The 18425-nt window shown below is 46.9% G+C and overlaps 2 protein-coding genes across 19 annotated transcripts in view; one reads left to right on the top strand and one right to left on the bottom strand.

The window, feature by feature from the left end:
* The window catches only part of NSF (N-ethylmaleimide sensitive factor, vesicle fusing ATPase), a 162892-nt gene extending 158104 nt beyond the window's left edge, over window positions 1–4788 (top strand). For 9 of the 13 annotated variants that reach the window (XM_077972281.1, XM_077972283.1, XM_077972277.1 and 6 more), the window contains 2 exons: window positions 2643–2698; window positions 3122–4788. In XM_077972281.1, the coding sequence (XP_077828407.1) occupies window positions 2643–2698; window positions 3122–3143 (78 nt within the window). In that variant the 3' untranslated portion in view covers window positions 3144–4788. Of the gene's footprint in view, window positions 1–2642; window positions 2703–2827; window positions 2927–3121 lie in introns of all 13 variants that reach the window. The other 4 variants (XM_077972280.1, XM_015119961.3, XM_077972279.1 and 1 more) reach the window with 2 other exon arrangements.
* A 6009-nt stretch (window positions 4789–10797) lies between these two features.
* Window positions 10798–18425, bottom strand: part of WNT3 (Wnt family member 3) — a 54454-nt gene continuing 46826 nt past the window's right edge. The window contains exons 3-5 of one of the 6 annotated variants that reach the window (XM_028836978.2): window positions 17775–18040; window positions 16327–16814; window positions 10798–12580 (exon numbers count right to left, since the gene is read on the bottom strand). In XM_028836978.2, the coding sequence (XP_028692811.2) occupies window positions 16335–16814; window positions 17775–18040 (746 nt within the window). In that variant the 3' untranslated portion in view covers window positions 10798–12580; window positions 16327–16334. Of the gene's footprint in view, window positions 14132–16091; window positions 16815–17774; window positions 18041–18425 lie in introns of all 6 variants that reach the window. The other 5 variants (XR_013406985.1, XR_013406984.1, XR_013406983.1 and 2 more) reach the window with 5 other exon arrangements.

The following is an 18425-nucleotide window of genomic DNA, read 5'->3' as shown; positions in this document are numbered from 1 at the left end:
TCAGCCTCCCAAGCTGGGACTACCAGCATGTGCTACCGTACTCAACTAATTTTTGTATTTTTTGTAGAGACGTGGTTCACTATGTTGCCCATGCTGGTCTTGAACTCCTGAGCTCAAGTGATCTATCTGCCTCAGCCTCCCAGAGTGCTGGGATTACAGGCATGCACCACCATGCCTGGCCCTCAGTAACTTCTTTTTTTTTTTTCTTTTGAGACAGTCTCATTCTGTTGCCCAGGCTTGAGTGCAGTGGCATGATCTCGGCTCACTGCAACTTCCACCTCCCAGGTTCAAGGGATTCTCCTGCCTCAGCCTCCTGAGTAGCAGGGATTACAGGCGCCCATCCATCACGCCCGGCTAATTTTTTGTATTTTTAGTAGAGATGGGGTTTCACCATGTTGGCCAAGCTGGTCTTGATCTCCTGACCTCAGGTGATCTGCCCACCTCGGCTTCCCAAAGTGCTGGGATCACAGGCGTGAGCCACTGCACCCGGCCAGTAAACTTTTGTTGGATGAATAACTATAAATTCATTCTGGTCCTAGGTGGACAGAGTGATTGTATTCTAGGCATCATGTGTTACTTACTGATGGTCCTGCCATTCTGCTAGTATGGGCAGTGAGTGGCAGAGGTGAAGTTTCTGTTTCAGTTACATCTGAAATAGGCTCTTGGACCAATAACACATTGGAAACATGAAGTGAATGCTTTTTAATCTTTTCTGGTAAATTTATCTGAAAATAAAATTTTTGTGGCTTTCAGAAATCTAATTTAATCTAAGCTTTCAGATGGACTATTTTTAAGTCAATTAATTTATTTTCCACTATGAGCCATAAATTAAAGTTACAGACTAACCACTTTGTTTAGACTTATTCTTGGTAAAGGTGCAAATACAGGTGTATTGGCTCTTTCCTTGAAAAAAAGATAAATCTGTCAGATTGTCAGCTCTTTTTTTTTTTTTTAAGTTTCAGTTTAATTTTTTTTTTCAATAATTGCATAGAAGAAACTATGTGGATTTTTTTCCCCAACCCTCATCCCTTTCCCTTCCTTTGATGCCTGCAGGTCAGTGATCGAGTTAATGCTTCTTATGCATGTGGGGTAGAGAGTGAGAGTGGGGCACTCAGGCCTAATCTGCAGCGACTGACATTTCATAGGCCTCTGAGTTTGAACCCCTTCATGTCAAATGGATTTCGTGCAGCTGAGTGAATTCTCTTTAGATCTGCCTTAGAGAGGCTGAGCCTAAGTGAAGAGGCATGTAGTTTTGCAGAATATAAGTCATGTTACCTCTCTGTTCACTACACGCGATTCTGTTAAAACTTGCACAGAGCTGAGGATCTGCTCTGACTGGATGTCACCTGAGGGAATAAAGTCATTTATCTAGATTACTTTTTTCCTCCCTTTCTCCTGACTTTTAATTCCATAGCTACAGGCAAGTCAGTAAGTTGTTGCTCACATATATTAAATATATTTAATGGGCAAAGAACTGCAAGTACCAACTACAACTATGCTTCAGCCAGTTCCTCTTTTTTTTTTTTTTAAGAACTTGACAATTGATTCATATGTAATTCTATTCCCAAAGAGGAAAAATGTTTCTTTTGTTAGCTGTTCACACTTTTTCTTAGTCCTTTGTAGTCTGACCTCTTACCTTTGATACATTTGAAACTTCTGTTCAGTGTTTTTCTGAGATAGAAGAAATCTTAAAAAAAAAAAAAAAGGAAAAAACTCCGTGGTTGGAGGGGGGTCCGATTGCACATCTACCCACAGCTGCACTGAGCATTTGAAAGTTACTCCTGGAGGGCAGGGAGTTCCCTCTTGGGAAACAGACTCCTGCTCTGAAACATATTTTAAAAGTTACGTGTGTTTCTTACAATAAAAATTCATCTTCAGGAATTAAAGATGTTTTTAATGATTGTTTTCTAGATAACTTCGTATCTCCTGTGGGCCTACGAGAATAAAGTATATTTAGCAAGTTAGTATAAATATGAATAGAAAATGAAAACCAGTCTAGATAGTTAGTAATAACCACCTGAACCAAGCACCTGAAACAAAAGTTGCACCATTTTTTCTTAGACTCATGACAGGAGACCCAGATTCATCTAGAGATTATTTCAGGAATCAGCAGTACTCTTCATTTTTTTAGTTTTAGCACAACTTTGTTACTACAAAGAAGAAACTATATGACGGATGCTGAAGCTAAGAAAAGCTATATTGTTGATTATGTAGAATTAAGCTATTTTTTAGTTGTTGAATTAACCTCAACTTGGTATCTTCTACTTTGCTGCGACTTTAGTAGACTTTTATACCTTCAACAGATGAATTGGGTGTCATTTGAACCCTGATGAATGGCCCTGTCCAGTCTCACAGCGATGCTTCACAGGTACCAGCACAGGGCACGCCTGGCCCAAGTGCCTATGATGGCCAGTGGGCTTGGGTCTTTTGGAACCCAGTGTACATGGTTCTGGAAAACCCCATTCACTTCCTCCAAATGATGTGATCTGCTTTGTGTGAGAATGCTGGTCAAGGAGCAGGTAATTCAGTGACGTAGCGGAGCATTGATGAAGTGTGAAACCGAACATTGCCTTGGCATGAAGCAAGTGCAGAGTTGTTATAAGGTACCATTAACCCATCTTCATTTCTTCTGATGTATTTAGATGGATCCTGAATACCGTGTGAGAAAATTCTTAGCCCTCTTAAGAGAAGAAGGAGCGTAAGTACACACAACATTTAATGACCATCAACCAAACTTACCACCCTGTTAAATCCCTGTGCCTATTCTAAGAGTTGCTTTCCTAGATAAGTTTGTTTCCATTTATTTGAATTCTTCGCTGTGTTGTAGGTCCGAGAGACCAAGCAAGGAAGTTGGTTGTACTGTTGGTTTGCTCTCCCTGTCCTGCTTCGCAAAACTTCCTTGTCACAATGCAGGAAAAACTTAATGGTACATATTTATCGGAACCTGCTTTTACATGCATGGAGATGTGACCATTTTCTTTTGTGAAGTGCTCATCTAATAGCAAATGCATAGTGGGAAATGTAGGATAACCATTAAGAAGCTTTTAGTGACTTTTTTTTTTTTTAATAGTTTTTTACAGACCCTCATCTGGTTTTTTGTGTTTTGGTATTTCTTTTGCAGTAGCCCCCTTGATTTTGATTGAAAATGAACTATTTGAAACCCACAGTGACCAAGGGAAGTGACCAAGGTGAAGACGGCCTGGGATCTTCACTGTCTTACTCAAGATACCGGACTAAGTGGAACGTTCTCTACCTTCAACACGTGCTCACTCTGCATGATTAGTGCAATAAAACCCCCTTCCTTATGTGTACTGAGATAGCTTAGTGTCTTGTGGAAGGTGTAAATTTGGTTTAGAATGCTGCGCTTACCTTCCCATGCAGGCTAAAGTGATTCCTTCTTGCTCAGTCCCTCTGTGTGGGAACCATCCAGTACTTGTGGACACTACACGTTTCAGGCTCTCTACTAGCACATCACCCCTGAAAACTCTCAGTCAGTGTAATGAATGTTGCATGACAACAATTAGCCAATTAGAAGGCAGACTTTCTACATCCAAACCTGGCTTAGTAAATCGAGGCGTGGGCCAGAGATCCTCTGACAGCTGTCCTGAGCTAACACTAAAGGTCACTGGGTATTTGGTTAAAGGTCTCCCACAAGACTGGTTATTCTCTTTGCCTGAAGAAACAAGGCATTGAATGTCTAAAATGCTGTTCTCAATCATTGTCAGAGATGTTTTCAAGTTGCAGTCAGAAGATCTTTCTTAATAGAAAGTCAGATGACTACCGTGTTGGTTGTGACTTCCCCTTAGTATAACTAATTTGCTCTGTGGTAAGAGATACGCTAATTATTACCACTTAGTAGATGTTGTTAAAAACATGTGAAAGATAGGTATGGAAAAAGCATACACCCCCAAACAGAAAGGAGTTATTAAAGTAATTTACAAACCTCTCGGCACTAATTAGTGTCCAACTCCAAGTGGGTCAATTCCTTAGTATAATATTAAGGCTTATTAGTATCACTGCTTTTTCCTTAGCTTAATGACTTACTTAGAATTTATCCTTTATTTTAATTCATCTGTACTATCTAGTGTCTAAATAAAACACTATTCTCCAGAAAAATCGTTTTCTAGCCCTCTCCCTCAGTGCTTTATTGTCCATTCCAATACATTGAACACATTTCCTTTACCCTCCACACACTTCTTCCAAAAGGAAGCACCCATTGAGTCCTTTTGAGGGCAATCTGTCTTATAACTGACTGACTTAGCAGGAATTTAATTAGGTCATATTTGGTGATGAGACTTATGGAGCGTGCCTCTCTCTCCCCATTGCTGCTTAAAATGCAAGGACAAGCAATTAGAAGCCATCCTAAGGTGCTTACACCACACGCCACCCATGAGGCTTGTGGCCACAGTGGCACTTGGGTGTGGCTCTTCTGTCATTTGTCCCCATGTGAGAAAGCAAATCATCTCCAAATCTTGCTATTTGTATACTTTTCTTGGAGACTTGTATGTTATATCTTCTTTGTTTTGGGTTTTCTTCCCTAGCTTATTTTGTGGCTTTTAAAGAAGTAGATTGTATTGTGAGCTCCTGTGATTCCTGGTGGCCAGTATCCTGGATTCCTCTAAGAGCTTGCCTGTTGCCTCCTCATGAAAGCAGCACACATTGTGTTAACTTATGTCTCTTGTTAAATGAGCTTAATGTCTTTGTGTTTTGTCCAAAACTATATTGAAAAATATAAATATTGTTTAATGCAAATGAAGGAATGCAATAAAGAGTAAATATACTTGAAAATGTTCTGTAGACCAGTGTTTTCATATAGAACCGCATGGACAGCTGACAGGAATGGAGGAAGAAGGAGGGGGCTCAGGAAAGAAACCTCTCCTTGTTTTGTTACAAGTAGCATAATATGAGGGATGATTTTTATGTTAAAAATCTCTTAATTATTTAGAAAGTATAGTTATTTAAAAACAGATCATTACAGTATCAGAAAAATTTAATATATGACAATCTTTATACTTTATACTTATTTTAACTTACTAAAAAAAAAGTGCGGGAGGCTGAGGCAGGAGAATGGCGTAAACCCGGGAGGCCGAGCTTGCAGTGAGCCAAGGTGGCGCCACTGCACTCCAGGCTGGGTGACAGAGCGAGACTCCGTCTCAAAAAAAAAAAAAAAATGCCTGGCACGGTGGCTTATACCTGTAATCCAAGAACTTTGGGAGGCTGAGGCGGGCGGATCACTTGAGGTCGGGAGTTCAAGACCAGCCTGGCCAACATGGTGAAACCCCATCTCTACTAAAAATGCAAAAAATAGTCGGGTGTGGTGGCACATGCCTGTAATCCCAGCTACTCAGGAGGCTGAGGCAGGAGAATCACTTGAACCTGGAGGCAGAACCAGAGTAGCTGGGATTACAGGCATGTGCCACCACACTCGGCTGTTTTTTGCATTTTTAGTAGAGACGGGTTTTCACCATGTTGGCCAGACTGGTCTTGAACTCCCGACCTCAAGTGATCCGCCCGCCTCAGCCTCCCAAAGTTCTTGGATTACAGGTATGAGCCACCGTGCCAGGCATTTTTTTTTTTTTTAGTAAGATAAAATAAGTATAAAGCATAAAGATGGTTATATATTAACTTTTTCTGATACTGTAGGTTGCAGTGAGCCGAGATCACGCCACTTGCACTCAGCCTGGGCAACAGAGCAATACTTTGTCTCAGAAAAAAGAAAAAACTCAGGTACCTAAGCCACAAACAAGGTTAGTAATAAGAGTTGTCGCTCAATTAGAACTACTCCTTTCTGTGAAATGTACAAACCAAGGAACTTAAAGGCTTTCAGTAAGATTGCTTCACATGGTTCATTTTTGTATCCTCCATAGTTTTTTACATTTTTCTGAGCTATCAGATCTCTTAGCCTCCTAAACCTTGATCCTTAGCATTGGCTCAGGTTAGGACAGGAGGCAGCTCAGAAAATCCACAAGGCCCTGTGGGGAAGAGGCCAGCTTCAAGAACTTCCACAACGGGAGTTCCTGGGAGGAGGACCCTGAGGCCGACCTGGTCCCTGCATAGCCTTGAGACGGCGGGTTCTTGAAGCTGCCCAAATATTCTTCAAAGCCAATGCTGTACAGCAGAGCGTATGAAATTACAGAATGGCCTGTGAAGAAGCAAAGGAGACTCCAGCTAGCTGCTGCCTTAGGTTTCTTCATCTATGGGCGAATTGTTAACTGGCTATTTTTTTGTCAGAAGATGTTTTTGAGATCAAAACCTCAAAAGAGGAGGTTATTTTATCCTTTCTAAATTTGTACATCTTCACTGGGACATTTTTTTTTTCATGTCACACAGAAAAATTGCATAATTGTGGTTAAAGTAGGAAATGTGTTTTTACTTTAAGGCTGTCTTTTTATATCCTAAAAATTGCAGCCTCCCCTTTAAAAGTTTCAGCAACAAGTCATAAAATCATGGAGTAGAGTGAAGTGTGTACAATAATCAAATCCTGATCAACAGACTTGTTGAAACAGTGAGTCAGCTGTAAACAACCACCCCAGCCCAAACACAGAAGGTGAAAGCAGGATTTCATTTTCCTTGCCTGACAACTTGGTCCATAGCCTCTTTAAAGAAGTGACTGGGGGCAGCCGGGCGCGGTGTCTCACACCTGTAATCCCAGCGCTTTGGGAGGCCGAGGCAGGCAGATGACCTGAGGTCAGGAGTTCAATGCCAGCCTGACCAACATGGTGAAACTCCATCTCTATTAAAAATACACAATTAGCCAGGCGTGGTGGCTCATGCCTGTAATCTCAGCTACTTGGGAGGCTGAGGCAGGAGAATTGCTTGAACCTGGGAGGTAGAGGTTGCAGTGAGCCAAGCTCACACCACTGCACTCCAGCCTGGGCAACAAGAGCAAAACTGTCTAAGTGACTGGGGAAGGGTGTGTATGAGAGTTCAAGAAAGCATGTAAATTGCAGAATTTATTACAAAACGATCTGGAGTTTCTCATCAGCTGGCAAGCCGTACTGAGACTGGGTCCTGGAGATGAGCCCACAAGGGTGTGTGCTGGACGGGCACCATGGCATTAAGATGCAGCAGATAGCGCCTGTGATGGGCAAGCATCCCAAGTGGGTGAAGACAAAATATCCAAGGAAGGATCATGTTTGAAATTTTCCCAGCATATACTCCACACAACTTCTGTCTTACTATTTTGGGAGTAATAGTGGCAGTGTAGCAGCAATGCTTAGCTGCACTGACTTCACTTGAGTGTGCAGACCAGCCACACACACGAGAACATGTCCCTACGTCCAGAGCCACCACAGGAGACAGCATTAGATAACACCGAGAATCATCTCGCCATCATGTTTCCTTGCTTCTCTGCTTTTTCCCTACCTTCTTTCCTTCGACCTTTCTTTGTACTTCATTCCCTCATCCTTGAACTGTCTCACATGCTTTCCTTCTCTTCTTTCTTCATAAAGTAATATTGCTTTGAAAGATATCTTCTCATTATGTTGTCTCTCTCAGATTTTTAAACAACGTCCTCTTGTGTTTAGATGTTTATAAGTATTTATACGTAGGGGAAAACTACAGGTTCAAGCACAGCTATAAACTGTATTCTCCTTAACCATCAAATAAGATTGGGCGGGGCATGGTGGCTCACCCAGTAATCCCAACACTTTGGGAGGCTGAGGTGGGAAGACCCCCTGAACCCAGGAGTTTGAGACCAGTGGGCAACACAGCAAGAACCCATCTCTACAAAAGATTTGAATTACCGTGGTGGAGTGCGCCTGAGTCCTAGTTACTTGGGAGGCTGAGGAGGATCATTTGAGCCCAGGGGTCAAGGCTGTTAAGCCATGATCATGCCACTGTACTCCTGAGTGACATAGACACTTGTCTCTTAAAAATGAAAAACTATGGCCGGGCGCGGTGGCTCAAGCCTGTAATCCCAGCACTTTGGGAGGCCGAGACAGGCGGATCATGAGGTCAGGAGATCGAGACCATCCTGGCTAACACGGTGAAACCCCGTCTCTACTAAAAAATACAAAAAAACTAGCCAGGCGAGGTGGCAGGCGCCTGTAGTCCCAGCTACTCGGGAGGCTGAGGCAGGACAATGGCGTAAACCCGGGAGGCGGAGCTTGCAGTGAGCTGAGATCGCGCCACTGCACTCCAGCCTGGGCGGCAGAGTGAGACTCCGTCTCAAAAATTAAAAAAAAAATTAAAAATAAAATAAAAACTATGATTAATTATAGGATTACAAATGGTCTTCATTAGTATGAATACGGGCCATTTAAATATTTGGCAATCTTCATTGATTGAAAAAGGACTGGCCAGACGGGGTGGCTCATGCCTGTAATCCCAACAGTTTGAGAGGCCGAGGTGGGAGGATCACTTGAGGCTAGGAGTTCAAGACCAGCCTGAGCAACATAGCAAGACCTCGTCTCTAAAAAAAAAATCTAAAAATTAGCTGGGCATGGTGACACATGGCCTATGGTCCCAGCTACATGGGAGCCTGAGGTAGGAGGTCACTTGAGCCCAGGAGGTTGAGGCTGCAGTGAGCCATGATCACACCACTGCACTCCAGTCTGGGCAACAGAGCAAGATCCTATCTCAAAAAAAAAAAAAAAAAAAAGGAAAAAGTACCCAGAATGCTGGGATAGATAAGTTCAGGTTGAGCATCCCTAATCTAAAAATCCAAAATCTGAAGTGCTGTAAAATCTAAAACTTTGCAGCACCGACAGGATGCCACAAGTGAAAAATTCCACACCTGACCTTATGTGACAGGTAGCAATCAAAATTCAAAATGCAGTCAAAACTGATTCATGCACAACATTATTAAAAATATTTTATAAAATTACCTTCAGGCTATGTGTGTAAGGTGCATATGAAACAAACGAATTTCGTGTTTAGACTTGGGTCCCATCCTCAAGATATCTCATTGTATATATGCAAATCTTCCAAAGTCTGAAACATTTCTGGTCCCAAGCATTTCAGAAAAGGTGTAGTCAACCTTCATTAGCTTTATGCAAAAGTAAAATAAAAAGTCAAAATGAAAAAAAAATGACCAGACTGTAAGATGTAGAGGGGATCTGTATCCTGTACGTGTCCAATTCGTTGTACAGCTGAAGCGTAACAGTTTTTGTGGTTTCAGCTTTTCAGGGGCTAAAGACACATCATGGGCAAAACAAGAGTGCATGAACAGAGTGCATGGTGGCTATTCCTAACCTCAGGTTAGAGGTCTGAATGCAGCACAGAGCAGCCCGCCTCCACCACAGGTGGCTCATGGCTTGATTTTCCTGGTGGTTTTTTTTTTTTTTTTTTTTTTTTGAGATGGAGTCTCGCCTTGTTGCCCAGGCTGGAGTAGAGTGGTGCGATCTCAGCTCATTGCAACCTCCGCCTCCCAGGTTCAAGTGATTCTCCTGCTTCAGCCTCCCGAGTAGCTGGGATATAGGCATGGACCACCACGCCCAGCTGCTAATCTTTGTATTTTTAATAAAAACGGGCTTTCACCATGTTGGCCAGGCTGGTCTCGAACTCCTGACCTCAAGTGATCCCCCCCCCACCCAACCTCGGCCTCCCAAAGTGCTGGGATTACAGGCATGAGCCACCCCACCCAGCCTGTTCTCATTATTTCTCTTTGTAGTGAGGTAAGATTTGTTCCTAATTGAGATAGATCAGGAGAAAGAGAAAGAAAAAATATTTTTGTCATTCTCTGAAATAATGTGCCAAATAAACCAAAGGTGACATTTTATGGGTAGGTCTGAAAACTAAAGGAGTGTCTGTTGTCATAAAACCAACTTGTGGTATCTCATTGTTGAGAAGGCATAACCTGTGAGCTTCCACTGGGTCCTGTGAAGCGGCGGTCTGAGAGGGTGCCCGTCCCCAGAGCATGCCCACTGGCAGGCCCTTTCTACCTAAACCCAAACCAACTTCAAATGACACTTGCTCCAGACAGCCCACAGCCCAGGGCACACCCTTTCTTCTTATCGACCAACCTACCTCTTCTACGGCTTAGCTCTCACAGTGGAGCTAGCAGGGGACAGACCATTTTCAGTCAAGTTTCATTTTCAATAGAGAAAATCCTATTTTCCCATTAAATGGAGTTGAAAACATGGTGAGGAGGGGATTAAGGCAGTGGCCACCCCTGCGGTCTGCTGGCCTTGGGCCACATCTTTTAGGAGTGCCTGTGACATTAATTTGTACATGGAAAATACTTGAGTCTGTGAAATGAATTAGTACCCACATTGTTGTTTTCTAAAACTGGAAATTCATTGTTAGTTAACTTAGAACAAAAGAAGCCTTTAAGAATGTCCTATGGTATATCAGACCCACTGTCCAGGACATGTCTGACGATCTTGCTTAGAGAAAAGAGGAAATGACCTTCACTTGGTCATTTAATTAGCTGAGGCCACTATGTTCAGAATCTCATATCCTTGACCTCCTGAGCATTAATCTGGAAACTCCACACAGTGTACAATGTATCCATTTTAGGTTTGTTTACCTTCTCTTTAATGACTTAACAGAAAAAAACTGCATGATGAAATATATTTTCTCCAAATATATATATATTTATATAATATATAATCTTAGTTAACTCAAAGGTATATACATTGTATAATAAATAATATTTATAAAAAGAGACTTTTTGAATATAAAATCAAAAAGATCAACAACTTCTACAACTTTTTACAAAACTTTGGATACAGCAGGTTGGTAGGAAATTTCGGTTGGATACTATTACCTGACTACGGCGAGAATCATTACAATGCACTCATGTACTATTATTAAATAATTACTTGTCAGCTACTTGAATACGCCCCAGAAACATGACTTTATCACTTTTAATATAGAATACATAGATATGAAAAGATTGTTTTGAAAATTCGTATCCATTCTGCTGAAGTATTCTCACATAAAGCAAGCATTATCCAGTTGACATGATTTAAAACTTTTCAGTCTAAGGTGAGATGGGGAGGGGCATTTCAGACTCGGCGGAGGGGGGAGATGTGTATCTTTAGCAGGGCTTGTGGCCAGCAGATTTAGGAGTGAAGGCGGGCTCCTGGACGGCCGCCTTGGCAAGCCCGCCTGCACCAGCTGGGAGATCGCTGACCCGGTATTTTAGGTCAGGCTCAGGTAGACCCCAGAGGGAAGGGGGAGAAAGAAAAACCTTTGTTCTGCTCATTCCCCTGCTGCATCTGTTCTTTCTGATTCTCCCTAAGACAGTTGTTGAACTGATTTGTACTGTGAAATCCATGTGCCTCCCTTTTGCTAGCTTTCTCTAGGACCCTCGGCTGGACCAGTATGCCTCAGGGAGAACTCAGCCGTGAAATGCTTCACCAGAGGGAGTACGTGACTGCTGGTTCCCCTTTGAACTTCTAATCCAGATCCTTGGGAACTGCATGGGTGGAAGCTATCTCAGCATGCAGGTGAGGGAGGAGGAGCTGGGGGAAAGAACTCTGTCCGTGTTTACTCACATTGGCCCCAGAGAGGAAAGCACACAGTAAGATGGGTCCGTACTGGAGAGGAAGCAAAGGGATGCTTTTCATCCTTCCCATCTGCTAGTCACGAAGTTGGAATTTCAGGAATCGATTGCTACTCCCTCATGGATTCTTTGTCTAACTTACACTAAGGTGACCTGGAGTCCAGCTGCTCTACCTGGCGTATCTGTACACAGAATCTGCAGGTGAGCATGGCTGGGAAGGACTGAATGGCCCCTTCCGAAGATACTGCTTCTTTATTTAGGAAGCCATTTGAGCTGGAGAAGACTTGCCCCCTTACATAACCTATTTACAATGTCCACTACCACAAAAAAAAAAAAAAAAAAAAAAAAAAAAAAAAAAAAAAAAAAAAAAAAACTGCATTGACGGTGGAAACTGCAGAATGGTAGAAAAAGATTTTGAGATCTGACTGCCTCTCGTGCAGAACAGGGTTATAGAGAAAATGAGACAGAAGAACACACAGCTGCTCTTCAAATGGCTGACCAGGCCACCCTGAGCTGCCAGTTCTTCCAAACTCCAAATCCTACTCTAATAACTGACGCGGACCTCCCTACCACTTCATCCTAGCTAAACCTATGGCTTTTATCAGAATGAGAAATTAGCTCAAATTTGAATGGGAGTAGACCAAGAAAAGGAGACTGCAGGGGTACACCCTACTTCCTGACTCCCACCTCACAGGCGTCTTGGAATGTCACCAGAAGCAGCAGTTTGGAAACAGAACCTTGCCCATGCTGATATCTTGACTGCCAGGCCGAGAGCTCACATTAGCCCAGCCTGTTCTGTTGGAGTCGAATTTTTTTTTCATTTTTATTTTCTTTAACATGTGCAAAGATAAGCCTCAGGTCTGTTCCTATCAGACCCTAGAGAACTAAAAAGAAAGCCCCCTTCTTTAAAAACCACACACCATCCAGAGTAGGGTGAGAAATGTAAGATGAGAGAGAGGGAGAGCCTCCCCGTCCACAGGCGAGTTGGGTCTGGGTCATTTACCACGCGTGCGGCTGGTGACAGTTCCTTGCTGTCTGACGCTGAGGGCTGCGCCCGGCTCTAGGTCCTGCTTCCCATGAGACTTCGCTGAATCTGCCCAGCCACACACTTCACCCCTTCCCAGCGCCCTTGGGGAAAATAAAGAGGAAGAATTAGAAACATAATTCTGTTCCCAGAGACCACCCATTGGGGTTCAAAGATCAAAGGCTGCTGATGAAGCTGAACATGTCCCTGGTGCTCAGAGGCGATGAGGACTTGGGTGGCTTCTCCAAGCTGTCCTCTGTGCTTTGGGCCTACTGTTGAGGGAGGTTGTATGATTCACAGGAGAAGCAGGGCTTTTGAGTTCACAGAATGGGATCAAAATTCTACCTCCCCCACCTCTAGCTGAGGGCCTTGGACAACAGGAAGCCCAGGAGCAGGTCACTCAGGACGGGAGAAACAGTGCCCGGCCGAGGGCCCAGTCCCCAACTCCGAGTCAGCTGCTGTGCTGGGCTCTCGCCAGGCATGCACTGTGTTTTTGTACCGCACCAAATAGCTTGATAATGAGCTGTCCAAATGGGAGAAAGCCTACTTAATTACGAACAATTCCTTCCCATTGGAGCAGCAGTGTGCTCATTTTATTCATTTGCATAGTCATATCTCACAAAGGGTTTGAAGCATTCCCAGTCAACACCCAGCTCCTCTGGGGGCTGACGAGGCCAAGGTAAGACTACTTTACAGAGGCAGAAACAGGCTCAGCCAGATTGAAGGGACACATCCAAGGTCTCTCAGCAAGGCAGTAACAGATCCAGGACTGGGCGCAGCCAGGCCACTTGACTCTTGCCGGAACCTTTCCAGCTCACTATGCTCACAACAGCAGAGTGACGAGGAATAAATCTGGCACTTGTAAGGCGCCAAATCAATGGTTAGCCAGAGACACTGGGTAAAAGCTACAAAAAGCTACAGAAAAGGTGTTTTCCCCACAAAGGAAGGACACAAGCCATTTGACAGGGGCTCTCTCCTCGCCGTGTGGAGGGGCCGGGGCCTGCTCTGGGACTCGCTTCTCTCTCCTGCCTGCACTGCCAAGACTGTCGGGGAAGCGAAGAGAACAGCTAAAGACTCTGTTCCCTGCCATCCCTGCCAGTGCATCCCGCAGGCTCCCGTCTTGCCTACAGCGTCGGCAGGGAGTAGCAGAGTCTCGGCCGGCCTGGGCCCATTGCTCTAGAGCAGGCAGCTCGCCTGCAGAGGTGGCTCTGGGAGGTCAGCTCTGCTTGGCCCAGAGGCCTCTGTGGTTATCCTCTGAGCACCTGGGCCCCGGGCCAGGCCCTTCATATGCCAGGTCTCCAGTCCACAGGACAACCCTACACAGAATACAGTTCTCATCCCCAGTTCACAAATGAAGAAGCCAGGGTTCAGTGAGGTGGAAGAGCTGGCCTGGGAGTGTTCATCAGAAGGGCACCATGTCAGAAGAGTGTCCTCCACTGGTCACAGAGTGAGGCCTCCAGAGCTTCCACAGAGAAGGCATTCAGGGTAGGAACCACTTGGACCACAGCATCTTGAAACCATAGCTATGTAGCATTTTACATAAGATTGAGGGAAAAAAAACCATTCATTGTCCATTTCAGAAATGAGGAGAAAGAGGGCTGATGAAGAGTACTGATTCTGGCTGGGCGCGGTGGCTCACGCCTGTAATCCCAGCACTTTGGGCGGCCAAGACAGGTGGATCACGTGAGGTCAGGAGTTCAAGACCAGCCTGGCCAGCATGGCGAAACCCGTCTCTACTAAAAATACAAAAATTAGCCAATCATGGTGGCAGGCGCCTATAATAATCCCAGCTACTTGGGAGGCTGAGGCAGGAGAATCGCTTGAACCCAGGCGGCGGAGGTCACAGTGAGCCGAGATCGCACACTTCACTCCAGCCTGGGTGACAAAGCGAGACTCAGTCTCAAAAAAAAAAAAAAAATTTCTGCTGGGCTGCCGTTGTCACCACCACTGAACTGAGGAGGAAACTGGCACTGGCACTCGCAGGCCAGACAGCTGAGCAGACGAGGGGAGCCACTGGGCTCACCTTCATCCTCTCCCACTCCCCACGCTGCTTTCGTTCAGACACCAAGAAAGGCAGTGCCACCTGCGGCCTTTCCGAACTGCCCCCACCAGGACAGAACTTGAGCTGCACCGAGGGGCTTCCTAGAGGGGCTGAGTGAGTCGCCCCTCAGCCAGAGCTCTTCTCCATGATGTCAGGTACCTCCCATATCTCAAGAGAGGCCCGTCCACTTCCCTCCCCTACTCCCTATGGCACAGACATGTGCCAGTAGCTCAGAGGCGCCCTGCGGAACTGCATCACCAAGGGGGGACTCTACCTTTTCACAGACTGCTGTCCCCTAGCACCACCCCAGCCAACAATGACCCAGCAGGGAAGTGCTTCCCAATTAACTAAGCCCTGTCCCCAGGGTCCTTTCATTTGTCCCTCACAGCACCTCTGGGGAGCACGACAGATGAGGAACCAGGTCTATGAAGAATTTCTTGCTTGGGTCACACGGTTGCCAAGTGGTAGGAGCTGGAGCAGGGCAGGGCCTAATTCCAACACCCCTACTCATGCCTCGACATAGTAGGCTCCTTCTCAGGGAAGAGAAAAGGAGGAAAGGGCACCCCAGCCTTAAAAACCTTCCACCCCTGGGGTCCAGGACCAATCCTCATCCATGCTGACCTATCCCGGGGTGCTGTGAAACCCAGGGCCACTGCATAGCGCCTCCCAGGCGGGCCAGTGCATAGCGCCTCCCAGGCAGGCCACCTCTGGGAAGCTTGGGAACAAAATCCACCAGCCTTTGATCCTTTGATTACTCATCCCAGCCACTCTGAACTTGAATCCCTCCTGCTCCCCATCATCATCCATAAACTTGGTGAGAGTGCTCCCCACTCCACCCAAGCTTCAGATCTGTCAGGATATGGGTTTATATGCCGCTTCCCCCCACCCACCTCCCTGAGGTCGGTAAGATTGATGCTTGTGCAAGAACTTGCCCTCTAAGTTCAAGGTGTACAGACACTGACTCTGCCTCAGGGGTAGAGGAGACATTTCGGCTCTCCGCTTGAGGTATTTAAACTGTCCCCACCCCCCAACACCATCACCACTTTATAGTAAGAAAGCTGAGGCCCAGAAAAGTGAAAGAACAGGAAGTTACTGACAAAGTTAGGACCAGACGTCAGGTCTCCCAGCTTCCAACCCCACAGCTCCACAGAATGCTCAAGAATGACAGCTAGTGGCTATGCAAAAATTTGATCTGGCTCATAACTTACTAACTTGTGTCAAAATGTTAATCAATTGCTGGTAGCTAATGTGCACACACTGGATTTTGTTTTTTTGTTGTTGTTGTTTTGTTTTTTTGTTTTTTGAGATGGAGTCTCACTCTGTCGCCCAGGCTAGAGTCCAGTGGTGCAATCTCAGTTCATTGCAACCTCCGTCGCCCAGGTTCAAGCACTCCTCCTGCCTCAGCCTCCTGAGTAGCTGGGATTACAGGCACCTGCCACGACACCCGGCTAATTTTTGTATTTTTAGTAGAGACAGGGTTTCATCATATTGGCCAGGCTGGTCTCAAACTCCTGACCTCAGGTGATCCATCCACCTCAGCCTCCCAAAGTGCTGGGATTACAGGCGTGAGTCACTGCACCCAGCCAACACTGGGTTTTTATCTGTGCTTTGTGCAATCCACCAAGTCTCTGCCCAAGGACCATTCTCATGGAAGCTTGAAAAAATCCTGGCTTCCTATTTTGACTGTGGGAACTTGTGTGTCTTGGATAGCTCAGAAACAGAAGGGGGTCGTCAAGAAGAAGAGATGGGCAAACAACCCCATTCCCTGCGCCCAGGCTCCCAGCCTCCCCCACCTTCCCAGAGCCCTACCTGGTGCCCTACTTGCAGGTGTGCACATCGTAGATGCGAATACACTCCTGGCAGCTGACGTAGCAGCACCAGTGGAAGATGCAGTGGCATTTTTCCTTCCGCTTCTCCGTCCTCGTGTTGTGGCCACGGCCACAGCAGAGCAGATCGCAGCCATCAATGCCATGGGAGGTGACGTTGCAAGTCCGGTCCCTTGTGCCAAAAGAACCCGTCTCCGGGTTGGGCTCACAAAAGTTGGGTGAGTTCTCGTAGTAGACCAGGTCCCTCTCAGTGGGCGGCTTGAAGAGCGAGTACTTGGCCCGGAGGGTCTCCACCCAGCCTCGGGACTCACGGTGCTTCTCTACTACCATCTCCGAGGCGCTGTCATACTTGTCCTTGAGGAAGTCGCCAATGGCACGGAAGTCAGGCTGCGCCCACCAGCAGGTCTTCACCTCACAGCTGCCCGACAGCCCGTGACACTTGCATTTGAGGTGCATGTGGTCCAGGATAGTCTGGGGGAGAGGAGTGGCAGCTGGCCCCCAGACTGACCTCATGAGGGGGCACATCTGGGCCTTCCCTCTCTGCCCCTGCCCACCCCCTTCCCTCCAGCCTTCTCTACTCCTCTGTGCCAGGAAGAGAACTGATGGGGACTGAGGCAAGACCTAAAGAATAGGACCATGTTTCCCTCCCCCTTCACACCCCAAGCATGGGCAGACAGCACGTCCACTTCTCACAGCATATGAAATAGGAGTTGTTGCCTGGGCGCGGTGGTAATCCCAGCACTTTGGGAGGCTGAGGCGGGAGGATCACCTGAGGTCGGGAGTTCAAGACCAGCCTGGCCAACATGGCGTCTCTATCAAAAATACAAACCCCGTCTCTATCAAAAATACAAAAATTAGCTGGTGTGATGGCGGAGAATCGTTTGAACTCGGGAGGTGGAGGTCGCAGGGAGCTAAGATCGAGCCACTGCACTCCAGCCTGAGCGACAGAGCGAGACTCCGTCTCAAAAAATAAAAATAAAAAAGAAATAGGAGTTATCTCCATTTAACACATGGGGAAACTGAGGCTGGGAACTTAATGTGACTCACCCTACATCATACAAACACAGTAAGGGAGTGGAGGCTGAATTCAGAGCCAGGTTCCCAGGACTTGACAGCCCTACACCGCGTGACAAGGTGCACAGGATGGGTGGGTGGTACCTGATCCCACGGGGTGGCCATGCTCCCAGGCCGACTCACCCGGGTGGGGTGGAGTCCAGGAACTGCCCAAAGAGGAAGGAGGGTGGACAGACGAAGTGGCTGTGGGGTGGGGAGGGGGCCAAGCCTGGCCAAGGGGAAAAGGAGTCCACGACCCACAGGGCTGCCAGAAGGGGTGGGGGTGGGGGCCAGGCCAGCTCCGGAGGGGAAGGGCGGGGGGAGGGGTGGAGGAAAGGGGGGCTCCCTGCAGGGTTGGGGGAGGGCAGCCTGGCTCACCGTGCGGCCCGCCTCGTTGTTGTGCTTGTTCATGGCCGAGCGTGCGTCCGGCCTGTTCTCACGCGCGTCCGCGAACTCCCTGGACACTAACACCCCGAAGTCAGCGTCTTCGCTGCAGCCGCCCCACTTCCAGCCTTCGCCAGGCGGCCCTTTATGATGCGAGTCACAGCCGCAAATGGTGGAGGTGCCCTCGGCGCAGGAGCGGGTGACGGCGAAGGCCACGCCGGCCGAGGCGATGGCGTGCACGAAGGCCGACTCGCGGGTGGCTGCAGGGAGGCCGTGGGGAGGCAGCACTCAGGACCCGGCCTGGGAGCACCTGCCCTGCCTCCACCTCCCAGGCCAGGACGTTAGGGGAACGAGACCAGGAAGAGTTGAAGAGCTCACCAGCCCTGAGGCAAGACGGAGGCAGCTTCGCCACCCTCTTTGGCTGGTTTAGACCCAGTTGGGTATCCCCACTTCACAGATGAAGGCCCCAGGCTGCTGAGGCCCCAGGCTGCTAACTGATTAGCCCAGGGCCTCAAATGCCACAGGGCAGAGCAGTGCCTGTTAGAAATAGGGGCCAACACCAAAGCTCTGGCAGGCTGCTGCCGAGATAAGGCAGCAACCTTAACAGAAGCCACTTCTGAGCTGGGCACACACCTCCTGCCCTCC

Source organism: Macaca mulatta, chromosome 16 (assembly GCF_049350105.2).
Source record: "Macaca mulatta isolate MMU2019108-1 chromosome 16, T2T-MMU8v2.0, whole genome shotgun sequence".
NCBI classification, from domain to species: domain Eukaryota; kingdom Metazoa; phylum Chordata; class Mammalia; order Primates; family Cercopithecidae; genus Macaca; species Macaca mulatta.
The sequence above is the reverse complement of the archived record's forward strand: the minus strand, read 5'-3'. Positions and strand labels throughout refer to the sequence as shown.